At 49.4% G+C, this 16,847-nt stretch overlaps 6 protein-coding genes across 9 annotated transcripts; 2 read left to right on the top strand and 4 right to left on the bottom strand.

Moving 5' to 3' along the window:
• The first annotated feature begins 702 nt into the window (after positions 1-702).
• FVEG_05401 (hypothetical protein) lies at positions 703-3,643 on the top strand. 2 transcript variants are annotated; one of them, XM_018893609.1, is made up of 5 exons: positions 703-1,213; positions 1,268-1,404; positions 1,457-1,531; positions 1,584-2,567; positions 2,620-3,643. In XM_018893609.1, exons 1-5 carry the CDS (start codon positions 1,201-1,203, stop codon positions 2,899-2,901), a joined length of 1,491 nt encoding a protein of 496 aa, XP_018750481.1. In that variant the 5' UTR covers positions 703-1,200; the 3' UTR covers positions 2,902-3,643. The 2 variants fall into 2 exon arrangements, with proteins under 2 accessions (XP_018750481.1, XP_018750480.1); XM_018893608.1 differs by having other exon boundaries at positions 703-1,404.
• A 3,400-nt stretch (positions 3,644-7,043) lies between these two features.
• Positions 7,044-7,494, bottom strand: FVEG_05400 (hypothetical protein; the record flags this gene model as incomplete). Its single annotated transcript, XM_018893607.1, has 1 exon — positions 7,044-7,494. One exon carries the CDS (start codon positions 7,492-7,494, stop codon positions 7,126-7,128), a length of 369 nt encoding a protein of 122 aa, XP_018750479.1. The 3' UTR covers positions 7,044-7,125.
• Positions 7,495-7,751: 257 nt separating this feature from the next.
• FVEG_05399 (hypothetical protein) lies at positions 7,752-9,061 on the top strand (the record flags this gene model as incomplete). Its single annotated transcript, XM_018893606.1, has 3 exons — positions 7,752-7,959; positions 8,019-8,325; positions 8,374-9,061. The coding sequence occupies 3 exons, from the start codon at positions 7,752-7,754 to the stop codon at positions 9,059-9,061; spliced, it is 1,203 nt and encodes a 400-aa protein (XP_018750478.1).
• Positions 9,062-9,594: 533 nt separating this feature from the next.
• Positions 9,595-10,690, bottom strand: FVEG_05398 (hypothetical protein). The gene is made up of 3 exons (XM_018893605.1): positions 10,323-10,690; positions 10,152-10,270; positions 9,595-10,097 (listed from the first exon to the last, which is right to left on the bottom strand). The coding sequence occupies exons 1-3, from the start codon at positions 10,650-10,652 to the stop codon at positions 9,803-9,805; spliced, it is 744 nt and encodes a 247-aa protein (XP_018750477.1). The 5' UTR covers positions 10,653-10,690; the 3' UTR covers positions 9,595-9,802.
• A 70-nt stretch (positions 10,691-10,760) lies between these two features.
• On the bottom strand, positions 10,761-12,625 carry FVEG_05397 (hypothetical protein). Of its 2 annotated transcripts, XM_018893603.1 has the most exons (3): positions 11,756-12,625; positions 11,472-11,702; positions 10,761-11,420 (listed from the first exon to the last, which is right to left on the bottom strand). In XM_018893603.1, the coding sequence occupies exons 1-3, from the start codon at positions 12,386-12,388 to the stop codon at positions 11,142-11,144; spliced, it is 1,143 nt and encodes a 380-aa protein (XP_018750475.1). In that variant the 5' UTR covers positions 12,389-12,625; the 3' UTR covers positions 10,761-11,141. The 2 variants fall into 2 exon arrangements, with proteins under 2 accessions (XP_018750475.1, XP_018750476.1); XM_018893604.1 differs by having other exon boundaries at positions 10,761-11,702.
• Positions 12,626-12,833: 208 nt separating this feature from the next.
• FVEG_05396 (hypothetical protein) lies at positions 12,834-16,778 on the bottom strand. 2 transcript variants are annotated; one of them, XM_018893601.1, is made up of 5 exons: positions 16,400-16,778; positions 15,728-15,878; positions 14,393-15,663; positions 13,789-14,344; positions 12,872-13,739 (listed from the first exon to the last, which is right to left on the bottom strand). In XM_018893601.1, exons 1-5 carry the CDS (start codon positions 16,421-16,423, stop codon positions 13,408-13,410), a joined length of 2,334 nt encoding a protein of 777 aa, XP_018750473.1. In that variant the 5' UTR covers positions 16,424-16,778; the 3' UTR covers positions 12,872-13,407. The 2 variants fall into 2 exon arrangements, with proteins under 2 accessions (XP_018750474.1, XP_018750473.1); XM_018893602.1 differs by lacking the exon at positions 16,400-16,778 and having other exon boundaries at positions 12,834-13,739; positions 15,728-16,166.
• Between the last annotated feature and the right edge of the window lie 69 nt (positions 16,779-16,847).

Raw genomic sequence — 16,847 nt, 5'->3', positions numbered from 1 at the left:
GACAACGAACATTGTTTCCGGTCAATGCTGTTAGAGCCATCTTCTTTCAAGCACTACAATGTAAGCTTACAGTATACTCTTACTTGGGGTCAGTTGTTCAAATGAATACAGATGTCATACGTGCAGCTGGGCTAATAAAATGAGGTACGGGAGTAAGGTCGTTATAATCTTCAATCTGTCTATATTCAATTGACAGTCGGTGTTTAATATGCATACTATGTATATAGTGAATATTCGGGATGAAGCGATCGCCAAAAAGCAAAGCGATGTGAATTGCCATGGGGAGCCCTATAACGTCAGATAGCCCACCACACCAATTATCTTCGAGTCTGCAATACTGCAATGACAGGGTTGTATGCTAGAACGCTACATAATGGTGACATAAAGATCCTGGAAACTTAGCGATATAGTTGAGATATCCCGGAAAGTTTAGGTGAGTTTGATCTGACTCGGTACTGCAAGCGTATATGATACCTTTCGTACCTATTGAGTTAACATAAGAATCCATTGTTTTGCAGCTCAGCTGATGCTTGCGGTCGAGTCTCGTCGAGACTTGGCGTCTTTCGGGAAAACTATTACACACTTCCCGTTCCGAGGACAGAATCGTGAAAAAAGAGGGAAAGAGAACAAGACAGATGACGCACAGACCACCTTCTAGTTGGAGCAGCCGGGAGCTCTGAAGTCGTTTTCTTACTGGAGCCACACAAACACATCACACATTGTCCAAACATCTCTTTCATCCCAATTGCAGAGCCCCGTAAACAATTCGACTCCTCCTTCTCCATCTCGGTTTCTAGCTAATTGAAGCTCTACCTCCCTCCACTATCTTTTCCATTTCTCACCTTCCAAGTCCCGTAACTCTCGATCTCTTGTTCCCGAAGTTTGACCTTGCCACCCCTCACGGCTTTGCCTTCCAACCACGAACCCACGACCCCATTTTGTCATCAGGCTTGCCCTATTCTGCTTGCTTGCTTCCACTCGATTCAACCCAACTCCTGCCCCATCACTTCAATCTCGACCGAACACGATTTTCGTCTTGAGCCTGAACCCGTCACATCAGGCTCTGTGTCTTCGACGTTTTCATACCCTCGTTCGACCCGTTTCCGCGACACTGAGAGCTCGCCGGTTGCGCACCCAGCCTAATTTTCGCTACGAATCACACTCATCATATCAAACTTCACATCACAACACACAGCCACCATGGCCTCCAACGGTAACTTCACCCAACAGGATCAGTACAAGGAACCTGCCGACCAACAACCAACAGCTCCTACTACCTCTGCTGCCGATGGCTCTGCCACCGCTGCCGCTTCTGCCACCAACAGCCATTCCAAGGATGAGGTTGGCTGGTATTTCGTGGAACAATTCTACACCACCCTAAGCAAGTTTCCTGAGAAGCTTCACGTATGTTAACTCCGTTGCCGGTGCGCTTTCTTCATACTAACGACCTTGATAGCTTTTCTACGGCAAGCGCTCGCAATTCGTCTGTGGTCGCGAAGCTGAGGTTGCCAAGGTCTCTGTTGGCCGACCGGTAAGTTGAGATAGAAAAGGAACATCTGGATTGGTTACTAATAGTATAACAGGACATTCAAGAACGCATCAAGAACCTAGACTTCCACGACTGCAAGGTCAGGATATCCAATGTTGACTCCCAGGCTTCCTTTGAGAACATCGTCATCCAAGTGATTGGCGAGACTTGCAACAACAACAAAGCACCCAAGAAGTTTGTCCAAACCTTTGTCCTTGCCCAGCAACCCTCCGGCTACTTTGTTCTCAATGATATCCTGCGATATATCGATGATGAGAGCGATGACGAGTCTGCTGCTGCTTCTGAGGAGCCTGCCGCTCCAGCTACGGAGGAACTTGTTGCCGCTGTCGAGCCCGAGGCTCCCCAGTCTGTCGAGGAAACCAAGGATGAGGCCCCTACCCTCGACCCCGAAGTTGTTGATCAGAAGCTTGAAGAGGTTTCCACTTCTAAGGATAGTGTGACCCTCAACGGCGACACCTCCGAGGAGTCTGTGACTAAGGATCCTGAGACGAAGCCCGAGGAGCCCGCCGAGACCGCTGATGAGGCTGCTAAGGAGCTTGCCGAGGAAGACGTGAAGGAGCCCGAGAAGCCTAAGGATCCTAGCCCTACACCCGTTTCCAAGCCTGTCGCTCCTCCTCCTGCAGCTCCTCCTAAGCCCATGACATGGGCCAGCCGAGCTGCCGCTGCCCTTCCTAAGCCTGTTGTTCCTCTCCCCAAGACTACTACTCCTCCTGTGAGCCAGAGCCGTGCTCCCGCTCCTGCTGCTGCTGCCGCTACTTCTCAACCCGCTGCTGCTCCTGCTGCCAGCTCTACCGCGCCCGCCACTGAGTCCGCTGGTAAGGATGCGGCTGGATGGCAGACTGCAGGCAGTGACTCTAAGCGACAGAACCGACCTCAGTCTGTTTCCGGACCTCCTGCTGATAAGGAAAGCACCACCGTATACGTCAAGTTCGTCACGGATAAGGTCCAGGACGCAGACCTCAGGAACGCCTTGACTGCTTTTGGCGAGCTGAAGAGCCTTGATATCATACGCCAGAAGGTAAGATCAGATTCTCTACTGTGACACTGTCGTCAAAGCTAACATGGTATAGAACTGCGCATTCGTTGAGTTCAAGACCCCCGAAGCCTCCAAGGCTGCGGTTGCTGCTAACCCTCACACCATTAACGGCGAGACTATCATGGTCGAGTCCCGTCGCAACAAGCCCGGTGCCAATAACGCTGGTGGCCGAGGCCCCGTTTCTGGACGTGGCCGTGGTGGCGCTGAGGGCGGACGATCTGGTGGCCAGGGCCCCCGAGGCAACTTCTCTGGTCAAAACCGTGGCCGTGGTGGCGCTCCCCGCGGCCGTGGTGGTGCCCAGTCCCATAACGCTTAAGCAATAGCGACTGGTATATATAAAGTGGCAACGATCAGACATTGACACCAGTAGTCAGTCAGTCTTGGTTTGCTATCTAGGTCCCGGAACGACTGGGACCCCAAATCGAAGCAATCACAACTAATCTACGTGATATACATAACCATTCAAACATCAACACGAGGGGACGACAACAGAAAACAAGCTCAGCAGATGGTCAGGGGGAGCGGTAAGGGAGCGGAGTTTGGTATTCCCTTTCGGAGGAAGGATGGAGTTGGGAATTTGGAGTCATAATTGTTCGTTTTCATTCCGGTGGTTTGCGCGCTGCATCTGCATCTGATCCTCTCAGCTGGCGATTGGGTTACGGATTTCAGCGAAAACAGGGGAAAGGTCATAGGCTGGGAGCTTTGGTTTGGCATCATTACTTTCTAATGACCGTGTACATTCTTACAAAAGCGAACGGACGGGCGATAGAGGTGGCAGTACTCGGATGGGCAGAAGGACGTCGACGGGTATACATACTCACGAATCAGTGACAGTTGATGATGGTGGACGAGAGTCCAGGCCTGTGATGAATGAATGGGCCTGGAGGGACCGTGTTCTGTACCTTTTACTGTGCAAGTAGTAATGATCAGTACCTCTTTGGTTTCCATTGCTTGAGTCGAGCTACCAGACCAGACCGGATCAGATCAGCAAGTGAATGCAAAATTTTCATATCAAGTCAACGTTTTCATGCCATGTCATGTGAGGCAGGTAACGTAGCATGCTGAAGATCCAGGACAGGAGGGGCATGACGGCCATGATATCCAGTATCGGTCTAGAAGGTCCCGTAGAAGCAATGGTGCTGTTGCTTGTCTTCTACATGCGATGATATCCGAAGTTAAGCTTGCAGAGCCAGCCTCGTGGATCAAAGAGGTCGAACGGTTCGTCGCATGAGAAATTGTTGTTAATGATGGACGTTGGTCAAGGTTCTTTTGTAACAGGGAAAAGCATTGACAAAAGGCCAAGCCAGTTACTGGGGGGCTTTTGAACGAGAGAGGATACCCACGCGTAATAGTTACTATGCAGAAAGGCAAAGAGAACTTGGTTTTGAATCTATCGACGGTCAAAGTTGCACGTGTTCGTGTAGTAGACACCGCGATTTGATTCTATCCATTCTGTTCGTCGGAGACTATCCCGAATAGCCAGGGCGTGTCCTATTATTGTACATACATGAGGTAAGGTAGGGTAGCTTATTCCGGACACGCCGCACAATGAATGACATGGGGATGCAAAAGGTTCCCCGGGTATTTTTGCGACCTTCTAAAAGCAGACCGCAAGGAGAAGAAAAGAGCAGCCAATATTGTGTGAGGGAGAATTACTGGCGATGGGACGATGCAAGCAAGGTCCTTGCCGAGAGATCCGGGGAGTATCGTTATTATTATCCTGAACGATCAGTTCAGTTCAGTTCAGTTCAGTTCAGTTTACTCCGTAGTTTGCTATGGAAATATCTGAGACAGCGGCTTGAGCTGATCACAAGTTCGTTGGGATTGTTTTAGGAGTAAAGGTTGCAGCCAAGACGGGAGAGGATCATCCATGGGGTGCTTGTTCTGCAAGCTTGCAGGCTTGGTTTACGATACATGAATCACGTAGGTAGTACGTATATTATAACTATGTATACCTCTCTGTTACTCCGTAAGTCAAAGATAATTAATCAACTCGTGGATGGAATGCGAGAGCCTCGACTTAAAACTCCGTCGACGGTACTTTTTAGGATCATGTTCCTTGCAAGATGAGACAAGGAAAGGATCGACATAGAGCCTGAACTCTCCAGACTTCCGACTTCCTTGCTTACAGGTCTCTCGGAGGAATAATTACCGTGCGATTTGCGTGATCGTCAAGAAGCAATTCGACTGCCGGTGTCACGGACGGAATTAGCAGCAATACAAGCCCAAGCAAATCAAACAATCTCACTGCATGATGAATTGATTGATTATCTTGATGATCAAACGTCACGTCACACCAAGAAAAAGTGCTTGCGTGTTCTCTCCCCCGCAAAAAAACCAGGCTCCTACATACATGCCTAGGCAATGCATGCAGCATACTCCGTACATAGGTCGTGATTGTACTAGTTATCAATCGGCCCTGCTCCAGGTTCTTGTGCTTAATAGTGTAGTGCACCCAGATTGGGAACCCAATGGACAGCAAGACGGGAAGTTTCTGACGGAGATGGTCCGGAAATGTTGTGCAACCCGCGCGGGCCGCTATAAGATTTACTATTGACAATGTCTATTCACTCTATTGGGTCCTTCGTAGAAGAAGAGAGGGGTTTTCGGTGTGGTCCGTGTAGGTAGGTATTAATTAGATTCATTCGTTGTCTTGTGCGAGTGAGTTGGCGACCTAGGTAGGTATTGATGTTCCTTCTTCGCATTCATCGAGTCCGAGGATGGATGAGTCGATCAATTCATCCGTGATTCGTCCAGGTAGCTCGCATGAAACATGAAAAATGATTTACCTGTTACAGGGAATCAAAATGTCACGATGGCTGACGATGATTAATAGAATAACTGGAAATACTCACATAGAATATTAGTGTGGGGCTATTATTTATGATTCGAAAAAGAGACGCCGAGTAGAAGGACCTGACCCCAGACATAGAAGAGGGGCCACTATCAAAGGTGCCAGTGCTAGTATCAAAAGTTCCTTTGATGAGCGCAACGCTTCCAAAGCGATGAGGTAAGCTGTCCTGGAGAAAAATGATACAGTACTCGGTACGTACTCCGGAAAGTTCCCAGGAGTCTGGCTCGCTTTTGACGGGCGAATCAGCTTTCAGATTGAATCGTTATTCATCGAAACGGTGAAGGGCACTTTTGTAACGGAACAAGGTGCCGTTTTTCTATGTTGGTTGGCTCATGCTGTTGCGCCTGCAATGCGGCGTCTCGGATTGATGAAATGAGGGCCGGCCGAAAATATCTTCACTGTGGAAAGGACTTTTGTGCGAGTTGACGCCCTATCAAGTAACAGAATGAATGACTTGCAGGACAGGTCTCGTGTTTAATAAGGGCTTTAAGCGACGATCACGACCTGAGGCTCCGGATATTGAAGTCGAGACCCGGCCGAGAAATCGATTGTGGCTTATGTACGTTGAACAGATTAGTCCGTATCGAGGCTTGAACTCTATCGGGTGCCTCCATCGATTTACTGGCATGGCTTTTTGGATGTTAACTAGTATGGCAATTGCCCTTGTAGCAGAACTGTGAGGACTATGGGGTGAACGCCCAAAGAGGGTTGGGTGAGTATCATATCGCCAAAAACATATAATTCAAGGTTAAAATGCATACTCGAAGCAGAGCTTCCATTGGCAGTGGAGAGAAACTCTGCTAGGCAAGTCCTGTGCCGGTTATCCGTCACCCTTTTGTGACCTCCCCGACCGGGACTAGCGAGGCAAGGTGGGGCCGTGTGCTGCAACTTCCTCGTGTGGTTCTGTCTGTGAGTGTGGGCTTGTGAGACCCTAGTTCGCGGGACCTTTTGGCGGGAAGGTGGTCCTTTTGAACCTGCAACATGCGGCTGCCACTGACAGTCCACCACCGAGAGACAGCGCCAGGCAGGCGCAGGCACAGAACAGGTCAAGCAAGCCATGCCATGCCATGCTATGTGTCGTGCTTTCCCGGGACCGGGGCTCTTTTAACGATCAGGGTGCTCTTTCCCCGACATCTACCTGACCTACAGTACAATCTCACTGCCCGGCTCCTGCGGAGTCAAATCGAGTCGACAACCAGGCCTTGGAAGGAAGAGGAGAACCCTGGACTTGGCACCACCAACGACATCTTGCACTCTTCATCATCGCGACATACTCGAGGTCAACCATAGCACCTCTGGAACAAAGATACAGAGCCCTACACCAAATCTGAAAAAGATATCCACTAGCAGAGGCGAGATCGGCAGTCAGCGCGGAAATCCGGCGCATTTAGTACAGTAAACTCTGCTGCACTTTGATGCGCCCTTCAAAAGTGCGGATCGCATCACATCCGCGCATCCCACAACCCGGCCGAGACAAAAGGCCAATCAAGACTCTGTCGCATCAGATCCAATTGTGATTGTCCTGACTTGCTCGATTTAGGCGAAATCGCTTTTCTCGAAAAAGTACGGTAGCGTCCACTGCAACAGCGCGCCAGCAGCCTCATCTCGCCACTCTGAGCCTGAGCCTGTGCCTGTGCCAGCGTTTTGGTCCACGCTCCCCAATACCATTCCCACACCCTCACGTTTCTACGACTTCTGGCTGCCACTCCACTCTCTCATCTGAATCCTCCTCAAAGCTCGGTTCAACGTGGGCCCTTTTGAAACGGCTGACGTCGCTTTGCTCTGGTCTGGCTGCTCCGGTTTGGTCACCGTTTTCCTGATCCTACCATCGATCCTAGTCACCCCGAGCAAAAGAGCCGCCGCATTTCCATTCCTCTTCCATACCCCATCGAAGCTGGACGGAGGCACGCCTGGTTTGGGCCCTACCGGCATCCCGTTGAACCCCGTCTTCCAGCTCGGCTCACACCCCCCTTCGATCCACGATTCTCTCCTCAAACTTACGAACCCCTGCGTGCGACCTTCTTCCACGACAGATGCTTCTCTTCGTGGATCCATGCTGACTGTTCTGATCCTTTCACCTACGACTTCTGTTGGCTCGCTCCAGTGTCTTCTTCCAAACCTCTCCCCACAACCTCAGAGCGGGTCGGAATGATCAACCTCCTCAGTTTACCGTCCTCTATGGAGACTCCTATGGCCAATGCTCGTTGAGGTTCACGCCCCCAGACGACAGAGTCACCCTGTGAGCCTTTTCCGTTCCGTATCGGCCGGTCGTGGGGCCCCCTCCGACTTCATATAAGTCCCATCTCCCTCCAATGGACCTACGCAGGGCCACGGCCGAGGACGATGTATCATCCACGACCGCTCCTACGTCGCCGCCCCTCAGGCGGCGTGTATCGATGGAGGAGGACCTCTACTACCAGCGTGTCATGACAAGTCCGCGCCGACCCTCCCAGCCGCCTCCGTACCAGCCAGAGCGAGATCCGCCGCCGACAACGTCGAATGTCTCCCATGATGGGGATCGTTGGAGAAGGGGAAGGAGCTCACGACTGGTGGGGGCGGCGAAACTCAGCTTCATCCAGATACAGGAAAAGAAAGCCTACCCGACTATAAGAACTCAATATTACTGGAAGGTGTATTTGACAAGAAACACGAAATCGAAAACTTGATAAAGAGGGCCGAAGACCGCCAATGGTATCCCGTTCATGTCTGTTTGAATGGAACAGCGCTTAGCATATATGGTACCAAGAAGGCATGGAGTTGGGGTAGAACACGCAGTGACGGGCCATCGGTCGACCCAGATAACCCTCCATGGGTGAAGAGGGGCAAGCTTGAGAAGACATATAGCCTTTTGTATGCGGATGTCGGTATTGCCGCTGACTATACGAAGTAAGCTATCAAAGTCAAGGCCTAGGATTTGTTATTAACAAGATACAGGAGGCGATATACCATCCGTATTCGAGCCGAGACAGACCAATTTCTACTATGCTGTATCGAGCTGAGTACATTTAACAAATGGCTCGAAGGTCTGTTCGCAGCTATCGATATTGCTCTGCCTCTGGAAGACCGAGATTTCCCGCGTGATATGTCTATTCCCCGAATACAACGAATTCGTTGGTTCCATGGCCAAACGCCGACGGCTACAGCTATTGATTTGTCAGAACTAGGCATTGAAGGAGGATCTGAAGAAGTCTCTGTGACAACAAATGAGGCTCGTCCATCAGCGCCACCTTTGCGATTAGCTCCAGAATCTCAAACCAGGCTAGAACCTGAAATTGAGGTTGAAGGAGATGAAGAAGAAATGGTTGAACCCCATCCGCGAATAGACCTTGCCCGTCGTCTCAGCACAACGTCATACAACAACATGGGCATTGACCCTGTCGATGGAAAATGGATACCAGAACATCAGTGGTCGAGTGCTCATGACTTGCTGTATGCCAAGCTCTGTTACAGCAACCTACTCTTTAGAAGTCCCCGCAAAACACCATACATCATCAGCAAGGGCAAGAAGTTCTATGTTGATTGGACGACAGGCCGAATGGTCAGGGTCCTCCCGCCTGCCTACGGTGAGATCGACTACTTTGGGGCTTGGCAAACGGTTCATACCGAAAACAGACTTATCTGAGTTCTTGGCCAAACGGATACACCCTCCTGCCACCACTATATCATCTATCATCTACCTCATCATTACTACATACACATACTCACTGGAGTCGACAACTATTCTCTTACGACAGACACCACCGCGACCAGTCATACTTCCTTCAAGATGGCGCACATTTAACCTGTCATGGGTTCATTCTACGACGTATACAACTAGATCACCTGTCATATTTTGTCACATACGGAGCTAGATATTCTTCTCATCTCTTTCTTCACAGTACATATTTTCTCTGCATATCTGGCGCATGGAAGGCTGCGGATGCATCAGCCGATGATGACAGGGGCTTACGATCATGGAACGGAGTTTGCATTTCATTTATTGTTTGCTTAGATCCTCGCGCTTTCTGCATTTGAGGACGCTACACGGCATTGGGTTGTGGTGAGTCGCGCCCTCGGCCATTTGGTTTTCAGTATGAGTGGCCATGGCTGCTTTTCCATATCAGCAATTCATACACATTTGCATGCATGGATTGCGATGCCTGTACATAGAAAACATCGAAAGAAACATTTTGAAGATGGCGTTGCATCTAAATGCTTGATTAACTGTGACCGTTGCTTCGTAAATGCTGTTATACAAGACAAAACAAAACATTGGTATAATAACGCCCGTTACTCCCAGATCCATTGTATGACCACAGCATACGTTCAGCTTTATGCTATCTGGATGCATCTTTCTCACCGTTCATAGTCATGATGATGCTCCTTATTGCCTACCACCATTGGCTGCGTCAACAGCTGCTATGCCCTGTCTCGTCTCAGCAGCAACATCGTCCACAACCGGGCGCAGCGCGTCATTTGCGCCCCGGACATCGGCGACGACAGCTTCGAGGGTACCAAGAAGTGCACGAATTTCTTCTCTTTGACGACGAACTTCGTCGTACAAAAGAGCGTTCTGCGATTGTGTCGTTTGTAGACGAGCATTGAGTTGCGATTGGTGCGCCGTGAGGGCGGGCGTGAGATGTGCGGCGAGGATTGCTGATGGGGGTAGAAGATGAGGACTATACATATGTTAGTGGATGGCGATTATAGATAATAGCGAGAAGGGAACATGCGGTATTGGCTCTTCTGTTGTTGACTCTGCGCGTCGGCGGGAGGCATCACTAATGAGGCTCTCTAGGTCATTGAGCTTAGGAACGACCTGTCTCGATACCATAATATTATCAAACTCTTTCTGTCCGCCCCGTATCAGCATTGTCCTTATTTACCGCTTCATTCTGTCATACCTCGCACTTCTCACCAAGCTTATCAACCATTTGTCCCTGAACCTGCCTCAACACACCCTCCGCCCTCTTCGCAACCGTAGGGTAGCAGCCGGCGACATTGTCCCATCCAATCTTGCCCAGCGTCTTCTTTAGCGATCGCGCGTAGAGTTCTTGAAGACGCGCGGCGCGGGGACCAGGCGTGACGGCTGTGTGTCGCTGAGGGAGGGGCGGTGATGCGGGAGGGTCTTGCTCTGATTCCGGATGTTGCCCTGCTTCCTGTGGTTGAGACTGAGTTGTTTCTTGGGCTGTTTCGGCTTGCGCGGGTTGTTCGGGCTGCGGATCGGGCGTCATGACGATAAATATGGCACTGATGTTGGAGATGTTTGGCCTTGGTGGTTGAGAGACGCGACTGATAAGGCGGCGCGTGGGGTAAAGTGCTGTACATACCTCTTATCGCACGTGGTCAATCATGATCACTATAACTCCAGACCCTCAAGGACTACAAAGGAAATCCAGAGTCAATCTGGTCTTAAATATCCATAATATCTATATACGTCTATGAAAAACAAGCTTGTCAAAGCCAATTGTATGTCGTGTTTGTATGTACGATGTGTATCCATTCATGCCTAGCCCATCATAACCAAGGCTCATCAGCTCATGAAACTTGCAAAAGTCCTCATGACGCAGCCTTTTGTCTGTTGCAACACCGTGTTGTAGTTCCAAGTAGAAAATCTATAGGGTATCGATTTAAAAATACCAAGGAAAAAGTGCTCGTTCGTCTGTATGCTGTTGATGTTGTGCCTCCCACGCTCTTCTTCTTCTTCGTATGTCTCTCCGTGTTTAGTTGGCTGCCAGAATTGCAATTGCGTCAGCATCCGTAGCGCGATCCTGCTTTCCGCCGTTTCTTCGCTTCTCTTCCTCTTCTTTCTTGATACGATCTGCTTCTCTTTGTCGCTCGTGGCTAACATATGTGGCATATCGAAGTGTACCAAGCGTCAAAACAGCCATGAACAGTATTCCCAGAACAGAGCGACGGATAAGAATCCATCTTACTGCCTCAATTTCTGATTTAGCATCGCTACTGAGAACAATGCTGATCTTGTAGTTGATTTGTTGAATCTGTGAGACGGTCAGTCACCAAATCTTGCCGATGTCGGAAAGGATTCTTACAGAGCTCTCAACACTTTTCTGTTCTTCCCTGACGGCCATCTTGCGATCGTTGAACGAACCTCGAACATTATCATTAAGTGTATGAACCTCCTGATTGAGCGATTGCGTTAAGATGTCGACCTCGTGCTGCAGGTGTGTTCGCTGTTGTCGTAGCTGCTCTTCTTCAAGCCGTCGGTTATTCTTAATCTCAGTACTCAACTCTGAACAAGCCGCTGTGAAAAGGTATGTTTCCTGAGGAAGCTGTTAGTCAATGTTGCTTAGACCTCTATCGACCAAGACCTCACATTTTCCACATCGCTCTTGCTGACAAGAGTTGACTGCGCCATGTCGAGATTCTCGGCAAGTAATGTTCGAATCGCCTTCATTGACGTTGTGGCTTGCTCCTGTGTGTAGCCCCCTTCTTGTAATTGCTTCACGAGCGAGTAGGTATCGAAATGGTGGACGTAGGGTGGTGGGCACATGGCCGGCCCTGATCTTGTCGTTGTTGTATTCTTGGTTGCTTCTGGTGGTTGCATATGCAGTACTGCTTCAAGGGGGCCGCTTTGTTTTGCCTCCTCCCGGGCTGTTCTGGCTTGTTGTTCCTCCTTCAATGTCTCGTTCTCTTTAGGTTGTTGCTTACTGCTCGTCGATGCAGCAGCCTCGTTCGTAGGCACTGACTTATCTGGCATCGCCTGTACCGACTCTTGTGTCGTACTGCTCTCGGGCTCGGGACGAGTGGGAGTTTCGCCAGTGAGCGGGTGCGAGGCATTAAGCTTGGCGGTCGTATCTGCCCTTGGGGGCTGAGGCTCAACGGCTTTTCCTCTCCTTCGCGCGAAAGTACCTCGATGTCGAGCAAACCCAGCAGCAGAACGGGGCGTCGCACGCAGACCTCGCAGGACCTGCGGGCTCAAGAAGGTCAACCGAGCAGCGGCCGTCATAGTAGGCAAAAGATGACCCCGCGGATAGAAAAGGAGTGAGCAGCGATCGATAGATTCGGGACGTAGAATTAGCGATGGCTAACGAGTTCCAAGTAATTCAATCATGGAAACAAGGGTCCCTCTAGAACAATATCGTCGTGTTTCAAGAAGTGCTTGTTGAGGTTTGATATGGTGCAGTCCAAAAGAGGTAGCATGTTGAGGAAGTACTATAGGTAGGTACCTACTAAAGATACAGAGGGTCCCGTCGGAGAGGAACCGGCAATCGGCGTGCGTACCTGCTTAAATGACTTGGCCCCAATGGATCTCACCCTCATATGTCATTTCTCCAAAACTGGTTTAGTGCTCAGTAGCTTGTTGCGAATTGCCGTTCATAGCCGCAGGGGTCCAATCTAATAGTAGATACTTAGTTATGTACTTAAAAACCACCCTTCAGCAACTTATTAGACTATTTTTTTTTTTTTTTAATTAAGTAAATATTCAATCTACAGAAATAAGCAAGGTACCCGGCTATGGCCGTGTCTTGGCTTTGCTGGGGCTAATGAGACACACGCTTTGTTCATAAATCAAGGGTACTTTGACAGCGCCTCATAAGAGTCGTCTCATTTTCCCCTTTTCATTCCAACCCACCTCCCCCGCATCAAGGGAGACCCTCAGTAAGATTGCAATGCTGTCCTGTTCTTTTCGTTTACTATCCCAGAAACCAAACAAGCTGCTGTAAGACATGAATAAGCCCAATGACAAATACAAAACACCCATCATCCTACCAAACTCCAAGCGGCACCTCACTGTATTGAGTGCACTGTCTGTACCTCGTGATGGCATAATTCCTATGATCAAGTGCCTGCCTTGTTCTTTTGTCCGTATGTTCACCTCGACGGAGGGCTTTCCGCAGCGAGGTTTGTCTCTTATTAACCAACACATCCAAATCTATGTGTAATACAACGTATGAAGTAAGATTCTCTCTGTGTTTGCAAGCATGAAGGTGAGTCCGCTGCCGCTGCCAGTCGTTGTATGGCTGTTTACGCCTCATCGCTATGGACGCGAACAGCCATCTCTGGCTTCCTGATGCCGGCAGATGGGACTCCAATGGTACTGCCGTTGGCACTTGGTAGCCCATCACTTTGGGGGCTATTCGTTTCATTGGTCAACATTGGAGTTGGTTCCGCCGAGTCAACTTCGATTTTGAGACTGATAGACATATTGTCGACAACCAAGATCTTCTCCACCACTTGACTCAAACTGTGCGATGGCTTTGGAAGGGGTGCACTCTTCTTCATCGTTTCAAGGTGCGTATGGATCTTTTGTGCCAGCTGCTGCTGCCCGGGACCTTTGGTGTTGTGAACCAGGCTTTCTACCTTGTGTCAGCCATCATCGCATGTATAAACAGAGTAACCACTTACTAATAACATAGTTTGCAAACTGGTCGTTGATCAGCTCAAACAAAGTGTCCTTCCCATTCGCACTGACAGTACAGAGCTGTTCGCGGATTTGCGTTCGTTGTTCATCCGAGCCAAAGGCGATGCACTTCTCGACTACATTGGACGAAATCTTGTTCTTGGAGAAGTACAACAGTTTGTTGACGACCATCTCAACAATTCGATCCCTGTCACTGCCGGGTCGGTGCTCGATGATAGCCTGAACGACATAGTTGCCGAATTGGTTTGTGGCAAGCATCTCCATCGATGGGTAAAGCGGATCCAAGACCTTTCTGATGTCGTCCTCCTGGCACACCTCCAGAAGTCGCTGAATAACCCGGCATCCATGCGAATCCTGGCTGAGTTCCAAGGCATGTTCTTCAGCAACCCTAACAAAGGAGGTGAGATGTGCTAAAGGGAGCTCTTGGACGAACTTCTGGATAACATGGTTTCCAGTCTCGTGCTTCATCAAATCAAGTAGATGGGGTTGGATCTCCTGGACAAGTTCGAGATTTTGGTCGACAAGGAAGTGCTCTATAGCCTGCTTAAATTAGAAATTTGGAGATGAACGAGAAATGATAGTGCGTACCTTTTGGACTACACGGCAACCGTGCTTGTTCCGTGCTAGATCATTGACGTGGCCTTTCATTTGTTGAAGAATGTGAAATTTCTCTCCCTGTCCTGTATATTCGATCAAATTCTGCATTACGTAGTTGCCAAAAGAGCAGATCATCACGGTGCGAGCGTCATCTGCTATCTCTAGCAAGATTCGAGTCTTCTCTTCATTGGTCGCATTGGCCAGCTTCGTTTGAAGCCACCTTGACGATTCCTGCTCTCCGCTGGCATCGACCATGTGGCCATAAGCTTCACAAAGCTCTGGTTGAGGACCAGACCTCTTCGTTAACCGTCCACAGAACTCTTTCACCCATTGGTTTTTGTAGATCTTTGGCCCAGGGCCATTATTCTGGTTATGATACGGGTACGGTGCTCCATACCCAGAATTGTTGTGCCCCAGGTGGTGATAGCGCTGGGGGTACTGGTCAAGTCCGATGGCATACGAAGCGTTGTGTTCAGAGAATATCGCCAGCTGGGGACCATAGTAGGGTATAGACTGTGCTTGCAGTTGGTTGACTTGGTTCGTCATGCGGAGACCTTGATCCCCTGGTCGAGCAGAATACACTTGACTCCAAATTTGCGGGTTCGCTCTGGGGTTGGGTCCTTGTTCTGTGAGGTTCGAGAGCCGGTCGATGGAACCCCGGTGCATCGCGGAGGCTTGTACGTTCATCATTTCAGAACTCAGATCCAGGCTGTTACCGTTGACACGTTGTCCGCTCGCGTCGTTGCTCCAAGGCTGGCAATTAGGATCCAAAATAAATGCACCGGGCACGTTTCCCAGAAAATTCAAGGATGTTGCATCCAGACTCTGGCTGTTATTATGATTAAATGCTTTTTGATTGAGAGCCTGGTGGTTGCTGCCTTGGCTCATGTGATTGGGGAATTGTTGCTGGGACTGTGTCGATTTGCTTGCAGTATGGGTAGCACGGTAGGAGGGGGAAGATTGAGATTGTCGTGAAGAGTTGGAGCGGTGGTCCTGTGTCCGGCCGAAGCCATTGACATTGAAAGTTTCTGAATCGTAGCGAAATGCGTTGCCATATATAGCAGTGCTCCTTTCTTTCGAAATGCCCATTTGGGAGAAGTGTCCCGCCAAGTTTTGGTCATTCCCTAGGTCGCTGTTGGGAATGTGTTCTTGTGCCATCCTACTCGGCGATGTACTGGGCGATCGTGTTGCGAGAGATGTTGTCCAGAAGGCGGCGCTAGTGGGTACGTTGAAGGCATTGGATCCGCGTCGCTCGCCATTCTCTTTGATAAGAGTGAGTATATGCACAATGGAGTAGATTGGGTGGAAAGAGCGATATTCACATACCATTTGCGAACAAGTTACGAGTGTGCAAAGTATCCCAAGGCGTAGCATTTGTGCTGCTGTTGGTCTGGGCATGCATGGGCTGCCGTTGCGATTGATCGAAGGCTCCCGTGGCCATGTTGTTGGAATTGATAGGCCTGGCTGGTTGACGACGCTATTGAGGTAATAGATATATAAGCATGAATCGAGAAAAGGATAAATCGATTGGGGTCTGGATATGGAAGATGATGTTGATGTTGATGTTGATGTTAAAAGAATGTGTGTTTTGTCCGGGCAGGGCTTGGTCGGTTTGGTATCGAATGCATGGGGTAGGTTGAGGCAAGGTAGACGAGACGAGACAAGGCAAGACGAATTATGGGGGACCGATTTTTTGTGTTGCAGATGTTATAAGGCACATAATGGTAGGCAAGGCAAGGCAAGGTGCAAGGTGCAAGGTGCTAGCGGCAGCGAATCCCGTGGTGCGCTAGCTATTCGTAGTTGGAATCTGACGCATTTGGGACAAGTCGAGACACACGAGCATCCATCTCTGACGTCGCACTCCCTGGAACGTGGGCCATGGGGGCAAGCACCTTAAAAAAAAAAAAAAAGGGCCCTCAATGTTTGGGGGCAGACCAAGAAAGGTGTAGATGGATTGGTGGCCAGAGTTAAGGTAGCAATAGAAATCAGTCAACTTACCGAGCCAGTCGGGTGGTTGGTCATTATGTCTCGCTGTAACGATTCGAATATAATACTGTTTGTTGTGGTTGCTGCTGTACTTATGCCCAGGCCGTATGGAGGCTGTTGATTGTTTGTGTGGAATATGTTTAGGAATGTTCCAGGATCCTAGAAAGCGAGGAATAGGTATGGAGGGTTGATTATGTAGACTAACGGGGCAGGGGCGATAATGTAGGGGTCCACGGGTCCTTGGGTAAGTTAAAAAGTGACAACCGTGGCAATCGGAGGTGCCTTTGGTATGGATGGGTATTGATTGATATGTGACGGTTCGTCCTGGATGTGACTGGGTATTGTCGTCGAGATGAATATTTAATAAGAAAGAAAAAAAAAATAGACAGTCCAGATATTTGAGGGTTGAGAAAGCTCGAAAGAAATATAGACAAGGTACGGAGTGGTGAGTGGGTAGATA

This window comes from Fusarium verticillioides, chromosome 3 (genome assembly GCF_000149555.1).
Source record: "Fusarium verticillioides 7600 chromosome 3, whole genome shotgun sequence".
In the NCBI taxonomy this organism is placed as follows: domain Eukaryota; kingdom Fungi; phylum Ascomycota; class Sordariomycetes; order Hypocreales; family Nectriaceae; genus Fusarium; species Fusarium verticillioides.
Note: the sequence above shows the minus strand (reverse complement) of the source record. Positions and strands in the feature narration are given on the sequence as shown.

Bases quoted from the DNA above. Each gene is read 5' to 3' on its own strand.
- FVEG_05397 (XM_018893603.1), bottom strand. From the start codon at position 12,388: ATGACGGCCGCTGCTCGGTTGACCTTCTTGAGCCCGCAGGTCCTGCGA. The intron at 11,703-11,755 runs GTGAGGTCTTGG...CAGCTTCCTCAG, and splicing joins GCAAGAGCGATGTGGAAAAT to GAAACATACCTTTTCACAGC. The intron at 11,421-11,471 runs GTAAGAATCCTT...ACCGTCTCACAG, and splicing joins AGAAAAGTGTTGAGAGCTCT to ATTCAACAAATCAACTACAA.
- FVEG_05401 (XM_018893608.1), top strand. From the start codon at position 1,201: ATGGCCTCCAACGGTAACTTCACCCAACAGGATCAGTACAAGGAACCT. The intron at 1,532-1,583 runs GTAAGTTGAGAT...ATAGTATAACAG, and splicing joins AGGTCTCTGTTGGCCGACCG to GACATTCAAGAACGCATCAA. The intron at 2,568-2,619 runs GTAAGATCAGAT...AACATGGTATAG, and splicing joins TTGATATCATACGCCAGAAG to AACTGCGCATTCGTTGAGTT.
- FVEG_05398 (XM_018893605.1), bottom strand. From the start codon at position 10,652: ATGACGCCCGATCCGCAGCCCGAACAACCCGCGCAAGCCGAAACAGCC. The intron at 10,271-10,322 runs GTATGACAGAAT...CGGGGCGGACAG, and splicing joins AGCTTGGTGAGAAGTGCGAG to AAAGAGTTTGATAATATTAT. The intron at 10,098-10,151 runs GCATGTTCCCTT...ACATATGTATAG, and splicing joins ACAACAGAAGAGCCAATACC to TCCTCATCTTCTACCCCCAT.
- FVEG_05396 (XM_018893601.1), bottom strand. From the start codon at position 16,423: ATGACCAACCACCCGACTGGCTCG. The intron at 14,345-14,392 runs GTACGCACTATC...TAATTTAAGCAG, and splicing joins GTTGCCGTGTAGTCCAAAAG to GCTATAGAGCACTTCCTTGT. The intron at 13,740-13,788 runs GTAAGTGGTTAC...GACACAAGGTAG, and splicing joins GTTTGCAAACTATGTTATTA to AAAGCCTGGTTCACAACACC.